The sequence below is a fragment of the Hylobates moloch genome, unplaced genomic scaffold, assembly GCF_009828535.3.
Source record: "Hylobates moloch isolate HMO894 unplaced genomic scaffold, HMol_V3 SCAFFOLD_23, whole genome shotgun sequence".
NCBI classification, from domain to species: domain Eukaryota; kingdom Metazoa; phylum Chordata; class Mammalia; order Primates; family Hylobatidae; genus Hylobates; species Hylobates moloch.
The window spans coordinates 21,285,497-21,295,197 of NW_026652298.1; the positions used below are offsets into that span (position 1 = coordinate 21,285,497).

Genomic DNA, 9,701 nt, shown 5'->3' on the forward strand with positions numbered 1-9,701 from the left:
ACCCAGCAAGTCCACTCTGTGTAGTGCTTGTACTGAATCCTTCTTGCATTTTTACATCCCTGATTTATCTACTGGTTTGCCAATAAAAGCAGTCCTGTTCTTTGATTTAGGTTTCTTTACAGTGGAAAAGTGGCCAGAGAAAATGACTCAGTTGAGTGTTTTATTAATGGAAAGAACTGATATGCCAGCAACAAGCCAAGTTCTTTGCCCCTTCTCTATCATGTTACACCATTATACAGCACCTATCTGGGAAGTAGGAGATTGCAAGTTAAATGCCAGCAAACCTATGGCTTTTAGATGACAAGTTCACTAAAAAATGAACAGCCACAAAATATAAGGGGATTTCAGCCTTCAGAAGTGAAATCTATCAGTAAAATTTCAGAATTACAAAGCAGCTACAAAAAGGGATTCTTTTAACATGTCTTATAAGAAAATAACTTTAATTTCTTGCATGAGTTTTTCTTCTATGTCCAAGTTACAGAAGTCTCATTCAAGTAGGTAAACTTCTCATACAAAATTTCATCATTTCAAATCAATGGAAAAATAAGATTTATCCTTGAAATTAACTTCTAGAATTTTAAGAGGAAAAAGTGACTTCAAACCTGTTCATGACTGACAACCCAACCTCAAAATGATTTATTTTCTGTTATGAACATTTGGGGTGTTCTGTTTATTATCAAAAACAAATGCATTTACTTCTTTAATCTTACAAAAATTCAAAAGCCCATTTGTCTCAGATATTCAAAATCATATAGGGTCAGTTTTAAGGTACAGTTTAAGGAAAAGATGTTACGAATACTGATAAACCATTGTCTGGTTTATGACAATTGCAAATATTTGAAAATATGAGTGAACAAGCCTATAAAACAATAAATGTCCATCTTGAGTGCTCATCTACTGCTCTGCCTAGTGGCAGGATTATATTGAAACTCCCTATGTTTGTTTCCTAGGGCTGCTGTGACAAAGCACCACAAATGTGTGGGTTCAAATAATAGGAATATGTTCTCTCATGGTTCTGATGGCTGGAGGGCTGAAATCAAGTGTCAGCAAGGCCATACCCTATCTGGAGGCTCTAAGGGAGGATCCTCCCATGCCTTGGTGGTTTGCCAGCAATCCCTGGCATACCATGGCCTATAGACACATCACACTCCAATCTTTGCCTCCATTGCCACGTGGCATTCTCCCTGTGTCTCCTATCCTCTTCTTATGTGGACACCAGTCACCTTGGATTAAGGGCCTATCCTCCTCCCATATGATCTCATCTTAACTAATTATGTCTGCAATGACTCTATTTTCAAATAAGGTCACATTCCAAATTTCTGGAAAAGGCATGAATTTTGGAGAGATACTATTCAACTTAGTACAACCTCCTAAACAAATGATAAGCTTTCCTGTGTTTAAGTGAAATAAAATAAAACAAAAATAACTTTATAAAGTGATCTGGAGAAGAAAAGCTCAATGAATTCCCCAAGAATTCACTCTTTTCAGCCATCCGTCCCAGCGGTTCTCAAAGTATGATTTAAGGGCAACTCACCTCAATTCAACTTGGGGGATTAGGGGCTTATTAAAAATACAGATTCAGGGCTGGGCACGGTGGCTCATGCCTGTAATCCCAGCACTTTGGGAGGCCGAGGTGGGCGAATCACAAGGTCAGGAGTTCGAGACCAGCCTGGCCAACATGGTGAAACCCCCTCTTTACTAAAAATACAAAAAAATTAGCTGGGCATAATGGCAGGTGCCTGTTATCCCAGCTACTCAGAAGGCTGAGGCAGGAAAATCGCTTGAACCTGGGAGGCGGAGGTTGCAGTGAGCCAAGATAGCACCACTGTACTCCATACAGATTCAGGCTGGGCACGGTGGCTCACACCTGTAATTCCAGCTACCCAGGAGGCTGAGGCAGGAGAATCACTTGAACCTGGGAGGTGGAGGTTGCAGTGAGCCAAGATCATGCCACTGCACTCCAGCCTGGGCAACAGAGCAAGACTCTGTCTCCAAAATAAATTAATTAATTAATTAATTAATTTAATCAAAATTAACGTACAGGAGCAGTGTGAAAAAGAAGAGGCAAGACCGGCCCCTAGACCGACCAAAGCCCACGCGCCGCTGCACCCCGTGCCCAGCACGCCTACATCCCGCCGCTGTTGCTGCCACCATCATGCCCAAGAGAAAGGCTGAAGGGGATGCTAAAGGAGATAAAGCCAAGGTGAAGGACGAACCACAGAGAAGATCCGCGAGGTTGTCTGCTAAACCTGCTCCTCCAAAGCCAGAGCCCAAGTCTAAAAAGGCCCCTGCAAAGAAGGGAGAGAAGGTACCCAAAGGGAAAATGGGAAAAGCTGATGCTGGCAAGGAGGGAAATAACCCTGCAGAAAATGGAGATGCCAAAACAGACCAGGCACAGAAAGCCGAAGATGCTGGAGATGCCAAGTGAAGTGTATGCATTTTGGATAACAGTGTACTTCTGGTGACTGTACAGTTTGAAATACTATTTTTTATCAAGTTTTATAAAAATGCAGAATTTTGTTTTACTTTTTTTTTTAAGCTGTGTTGTTAGCACACAGAACACTCCATTGTTGTTTTTGGGGGAAGGGGCATATGTCACTAATAGAATGTCTCTGAAGTTGGATTAATGTGAGGAAAACACCTTTCCCTTCTAGTTTTGAGAGACTTCCTCTTCGCTCCCAGGAGGAGGGATTCCCTGACTTTGACACACATGGCCACCTTGGCACAAAAGCCTTGTGGTATGGAAAAACAAATCCATTTTTATGTCCTCTTCTCCCTTTCCATCCTTCAGCATAGACTTAACTCCCTTAAGCCCAGACATCTGTTGGGCTGATCCCCAGTCATTGGTTACCAGTGTGTCAGACAATCTGGACTTTCCAGTGATGCCACTGAGATGGCACCTGTCAAAATAGCAGTGGTTCCATTTCTGGATTATAGATCTTCAGATAAATTCTGCCATTTTCATTTCACTTCCTGAAAGTCAGGGTTGGCTTGTGAAAAGTTGTTAAACAACATGCTAAATGTGAAATGTCAACCCTCACTCTAAACTTTCCCTGTTCAGAGCATCAGATGAAGACTTCATTAGATTTTATAGTAGCTTTCTGATTTTGGTAGTCCATTGAAGCAGGGAGTTTGAAAGTTGTTGTATACTGTTAACGACTGTCTGCCCATATCCTGCCTGAAATGCCATGATTGTTTACAGAAAGTATCTTTAATAAAGCTGGATACAGTTTGGCTTGGAAAAAAAAATTAAAATACAGATTCATAGGCTCCACCCCAGATCCACCAAGTCAGAACTGCTAAGTTTAGAGGCCAGGAACCTGCATCTTAAAGAAGCTCCTGGGGATTTTATGCACATTAAAATTTGAGAACCACTATCTGTAGTGGCAGAAAAGTCGGCCTTACATTCCCCGTGGTGCTTTGAAATTCATTCCTTACTTTTCCTCTATTTTCAGGTGAAATTGAGAACAGCTGGTCAACAAATTTTCTTATATTTAAAAAACATTATAAAGGTACTCTTCATTCCTTTTTCCCCTCCAGACTAAATAATATAAATTCAAATAATATTAATTCCTTAGTCTTGGTAGGATGTATTTTCTAATCATTAAATCATTCAACTCTGGTCAAATTCTTTCCTCTCCAGAATCATAGACAACACCCTTTGACCATGGAAAGAGATCCTACTATTTAATATTTCAGATTAGAAAAATCAGAAGCCTAGAGAAGTCACACTAAAGCCATCTGTATTAGTTTTTCACAGAAATTGAACCATTAGATACATAGATACATATATATTATATATCTATATAATATATATAATATAAACCTATACAATTATGGAGGCTCAGAAGTCCCATCATCTGCAGGTTCGAGACCCACAAACGCTGGTGATGTAAATTCTGGTCTGAGTCCAAAGGTCCAATATCCAGGGGCACCAATGGCATAAATCCTACTCCAACAGCAGGAGAAGACTGATGCCCAGCTTGCAGGCAGGCAGGAAGTAAAAGGGACAAATTCCTCCTTCTTCTGCCTTCTGTTCTATTCAGGCCCTCAATGGATTGGATGACGCCCTCCCCCACTGGAAAGGGTAATCTGCTTGACTGAGTCCACCGATTCAAATGCTAATCTCATTTGGAAACAACCTCATAGACGCACCCAGAAAGACTGTTTAATCTGGGCACCCCTAGGCCTAGTCAAGTTGACACATAGAATTCACCATAACACTATCCTAATCAGGGTTATTTCCAGCCATGAAAAAATGTGTACTTATGAATTGTTAACCTAACGGTATCTGCCTCTAATTCCTCCTTCCTTCCTGTTAGCCTTTTGTGTTGACTTTGATCAATGAAGGAACAAACCTAGCACTAACAGGTTGTGTCTGAGCCCTGTTGTGCCACAGGAGGATGTGAGTGATGAGATTGGGAAAAGGTACTCATGAGGTAAGTCCTAAGCAACTTTTCACCTGACCTTGTTAGCTTTTGAGCTTTTGCAAGTCTTGAGAACCAGTTATACCTTTTTGAGCAACACAAAAATGACACTTGGTGAGGGCCATAGACAGCAATCTGATACTGCTAGAGCCAGAAGGCTTAAAATCCTAGCACTGACACCTGCTATTTCTCAGCCTGCAGTTTTGCTCTCTCTTGAAAGAACTCTGCTAATCATTCACATATGCATTCATCAAACATGAGTCAACATTCCCTGAGTATTCACAGTCTAGCAGAGTTACAACAGGTACTATGAATAACGAATCTCTGAATAAGAGAGAACTTTGATGAGTTAGAGGAAAAGAAGAAAATAGAAGGGTTATTCAGTTTCAAACCACACTGATCAAATGACTCAGAGCCCCTTTGTGTGCATCCACAAGAAACAGACAGAGCGATAGGAAGAGCTAGGTCACCTAAGCTCCTGCCATTCATACTCTTCTAGCAGTAGAAAAAGTACCACTACTTGGCTAGTAGCCAGCCACATATTTCCCATTCTAGAGACGACTATGGGACTTTACTGAGAGTGTCTTTTTTTTAGTCCGACTAGGAAAGTTAACAGTTTTAATGGCTTTTTTAAGTCATAAGGTATTTATGAAGTACCCATTATGAGCAGAACTTTTTAAAATTAAGAATTGCTAAAGAAATGAGAAGATACAGTCAGCCCGTGAGGATTTTACAATTTATTTAGGACTGAAGATACTCATATCGTTAGAGAATGCTATAGGAATTCAAATTAAGAATTCAGTTTCCTGGAAAGGATGATTGATCACAGGAACTATCATGAGGAAGAGTCTCGAACTGAGTCTTGAAGAAAATGGAGGGTGGCATTGACAGGAGGAAGAAAGACTTACTAGGGAGGGCGAACTACACCCAACAAAGGCACAGCAAGGAGAAAGTTCATCAAGGTAAGAGGAAGACCAAGAAATCTGGGCAAACTGAATAAAGGGATCATTTAATGGGAGCTGTAAATAAAAGGTGAACTCAAGGGGTGGAATTCTTTGAATTCAGCCTAATTATTAGGTTGGCCATATGAAACTGCCACTTTTGTAAGTCAATTACTGGGAATTTCATATGGTTCAGTTAGGAATATGGAGTTCGTGAAATGACAAAGTGAAGAAGCTATTTTGGGAAGATTTATCTGGTAATGGGTAGGCTGGAAGTCAGCTACACTAGAGACCTGGAGACAACTAGAATTACTCTAGTAAATTGAGCATAAGATGGTCATAACATGGATGAGGGTAGGCTGTGGATATAGAGAGGAAGAGTCAAATCTCACAGGCATTACGAAGGAAAAATTTCACCTAGACTCGATGACTAATTGAACATGGGCAAAAAAGGAAAGAGAAGAGTCAGAGATGAATACGAGATTTGCAGTATAGGGGACTAGAAGGATAGTGTTGCCATGGACAATAGAGGCGTACCTTGGTTTATGCAATAAATGCTTTCCTGAAAATGTGTGTAGCGCAAAATTTTATAAATCAGGTCATGATTTAAATACACTAAGAACACTTGCTGCATTTGTTAGCATATTGATTTGCTGCTTTAATAAACAGAAAGATAAACCAGAATGGCCAGTAATGCCACACCTTGGGGTTATCTTTACTAAATATGGGCCCTACTGAACAGAAATTAGAGCTTATCACAACACAACAAATTTTGTTTGAAAATAACCTTTTTACTACTTTTTTATCTGACTCTAAAAGTAACATAGTGGCTGAAATAAAATAGATTTGTCTTTTATGTGAGGGTCTGAGCTGGTAGAAAACACACAAAGCAGGACAGGGCTTTGTGGGGACCCAAGTTCTTTTCACCTCTTTGCTCTATCATCCTTTATGATGCTGAAATTTGCATGACCAAAACTGGCTCACCATCATCTGTCCTTGTGCCAGGTTATAGAAAAAAGAAAGAGGATGTCAACGACAGCAGCTTCTGTATTAGGACATACCAGAAGTTGTACACATCACTTCTACTCACATCCTACCGGCCAGATCTTGGTCACATGGATATACCTAGCTGCAAGGGATCCTGAAAAATAGTCTCTAAGGGTAGCCATGTGCCCAGCTAAAAATTATGGGGGTTTTCCATTAAAAGGAAGACTGGAACAGCAGATATTGTGAGACAATTAACAGTTTCTGTCATAGTTGAGAAAGTCTTGTAAAATTGCTTTGAAAATAATAGTTAAGGGAAAATCTAGATTTTCAATGATCAGGTGGGCTAGGACTGCCATATATCTGTACAGGGAATGGGAAGAAGAAAATATCACTTCCTTTTCCCAAAAACGTGCTCTAGTCCCTGAGATTTTGAACTAATCAATGAGTCAAGAAGCATTGAAGAATTGTTTGAACAAACTAGTTGTCAAATTTTAGAACTGGGAGGAATCTTGTAAGAGTATCTTATTAAACACAGCATGAACCAGTAGATTTTCTGGAAGGAGATTTCTCCATGTAAAATAAATGACTGCCCAAGTGAATCTTCATTTCCACCTCTGTCACCAAACCTAAGACCTTTCCAAAGTTGCATCTTCTCCTAGAAGTATCACACTTTGATTCCAACTGCCACTTCCATGCCTGTCTCCCTGGAACACCCAGTTTCTCCTTTAAAATTTAGCCTGGACACAAGTAGACCCCGTTTCTTTAATGCCCTTTCATGCAACTAAGACAGGTATTCAAAAATGACTTAACTAGATATGATGAAAGAACCAAAAGAAAAATTAAAAAAAAAATAGATGCTACATAACAATCATCAGGTTTTTGAGGTACAGAGAGAATTTTGAGCCAACATTGACAGCAGTGGAGGAACTAGTGCAATGTCAGAGACACCTTCCTTCCCAGCTCCCCACCAATCTTTGCCAGGTGGCCTCTGGCCATTGCTTGTTTTTCTAACCTCTGGGAGCCGGGCCCAGACAGTTCTGCCCCGAATGAATAGAAGACCTTTGGGTACCAAATTGGGGCTTCTAAATACTAACCAAAGACACTAGTCTCCTAAGGGACTTAGGATCTCACAATTAGCAGACAGTAGGGTCTGTTCGTTCTTGTTGCCCCTATGCCTAGCCTAGTAACTGGCACATGGTCAGGGTCCAATATAATGTCTCTCATGTAAAAATTCAAAACCTATCCTCATGCAAATGATCAGGGCAAGCCAAATCTTCCCACTTAATTCCAGTTTGGGATCTGAAGGCCATGCTTTCCTTGAATAGTTGGAATCGGGGTGTTGGACATTCTGAATAGTCAATGCTTCAAGACTTACGTGATCTGCTGCAGCCATCTTCATGCACTCCAAAACAGGAGATGACTCACAGACCTGACCTGAGATCAGCACACCCACCTCTTCATTTTGAAATGAAGAAGCTGAGGTCCAGAGAAAGATCAGTGACTTGCCCAGGTTCTCACAGTAATTCAGTGGCAGAGATGCACCTGGAACCCAAATCAGGCAATGCCAGGTCTCTGTGTGTTTCACCTCACCACTTCTCATTGCTTAGCTCCTTGATTTGTTTTCCCCAGAACCCTGATCTCAGAGAAGCTGCAGAAGGTTCTGCTCACCTGGGACCCACAGGTGGCTCCTTATGGTCCCTCAGCATCGGGTGGGCCTTCTGTTAGTTCCCAGAAGCTACATCATTCCTTCATGTTTACCCCAGAACTCTTGAAGTTCAACAGATGTAAAAAACACATACTGACCAAACCTGGGCTCACCTGTGCAAGCCTCTGGGAACTTGAAGAAGACAGAGTTGTTTGCTACAGGGCTCTTGAGTGCGTCATAAATACAGAAAGCAGCTGTCAAAAGTAATGCTGCCTTATTCTTCAAAAAAAAAAAAAAGCACAAAAGACAAACTTTTCTCTGTTTTATTTGCCTTTTCCTTCTATTGGCCCAACTCTACCTTCCTGAAGAAATTGTAGGCAAACCCTCTGAATGCCTAATCCCTAGTTTAGAACACATAAACCAGAGAGGCCAGTAACTCCATGCCTTGAGGTTACCTTTACTGAGTATGGGCCCTACCAAACAGAAATTAGAGCTTACCACAAGAGGACAAATGTTGTTTAAAAATACCTTTTAAATACTTCTTAATCTGACTCTAAAAGTAATATACACTCTTGGATCAAAATTGGGGGAAAGCAGAGAAATATTTTTTAAAGTTTTAAAAAGTATAATCCCACCAACACTGTTAATGCTTTGGTATATATCTTTTCAGTCTTTTTTCTTTTTCAACACACATAGAACTATCATACGGTTGCAGGCAGAGTTACAGACCAAAAAAAAAAAAAAAAAAATCAGTGTTGGGTCAGAAAAACAGGCAACAGAAAAAAAAAAAGTCTCACACGTCCCAAGAACTGTTGACACATACAGAGATAGGAAACAAGAAAGCTTCATCTTTAAACTTGGAAAAAGAGAACTGCAGGTGGTATTCATGTTATCATTGTAACTGACTCCAACGGAAAAAGAAAAGTATATTAATCCATTTGTTGTTTAGAATTTATTGGTCAGCATTAGAGTAAGCGTTTCGTGTGGCTGTGACTAAGGTCAGTCAGTTTCTGTTCTTGCGCTAAAGTGGAATGAATCAATGTGCTTGTCCGAAGTGGCCATGGCAGAGGTGATGGCCCCAGTGTTTGCAGCAGCAGCAGCAGCCTGAATGCAGGAAATCACATTCAAAGGGGACGCTCCAGGCTGGCAGAAGTGTGTTAACCTTTCATCCATGTCATTGGGTTTAATATGTTAACTTTGTAGCTTTGTAGTAAAAGCTGCTTCTTTGAGCTCAGGGTTCATAAAAAGTGTGACTGGTCCTCAGTGTTCCCAGTTAAGGATAGTAAGGAAAACAGAACCCTGAAAGCTCACATTGATTGAAGAAAAGATAGAGCTGGGGGGGTCAGCCCAGTGCCCCAGCTCCTCCCCAGCCTGACAGAACTGAACAGCTATTCATAGCCACTGGAGTACTTCCAAACCGCGAGTGTAAATTTACTTGTATCATCTTTGCAGAGAGGAACTGTATAGTCCCCAGTGCCTCCTGGTTGATTCGGATCGACTGTTTATTTGTTTAGTCCTGTAATGATATTATCCACAGGGCCAGAGCCACACAGGGAGGACGAGGAATTCCTGGAGGAGGGAGGCTGTGTGTGTTTATTGCCCTGTCAGCCCTTCACGACAAAAGACAAAAGTTGCTGTAATTTGTGTGTTCCCACACACATGATCCATATGGACAATATCGAGTATAGGTGCTGATGAAGG

At 40.9% G+C, this 9,701-nt stretch overlaps 1 protein-coding gene across 1 annotated transcript; it reads left to right on the forward strand.

Annotated features, from left to right (window-relative positions):
• Positions 1 to 2,052: 2,052 nt before the first annotated feature.
• LOC116462270 (non-histone chromosomal protein HMG-17-like) lies at positions 2,053 to 2,515 on the forward strand. Its single transcript, XM_032754093.2, has one exon. It carries the CDS (start codon positions 2,156 to 2,158, stop codon positions 2,426 to 2,428), a length of 273 nt encoding a protein of 90 aa, XP_032609984.1. The 5' UTR covers positions 2,053 to 2,155; the 3' UTR covers positions 2,429 to 2,515.
• The last annotated feature ends 7,186 nt before the right edge of the window (positions 2,516 to 9,701 follow it).

Bases quoted from the DNA above. Each gene is read 5' to 3' on its own strand.
- LOC116462270 (XM_032754093.2), top strand. From the start codon at position 2,156: ATGCCCAAGAGAAAGGCTGAAGGGGATGCTAAAGGAGATAAAGCCAAG.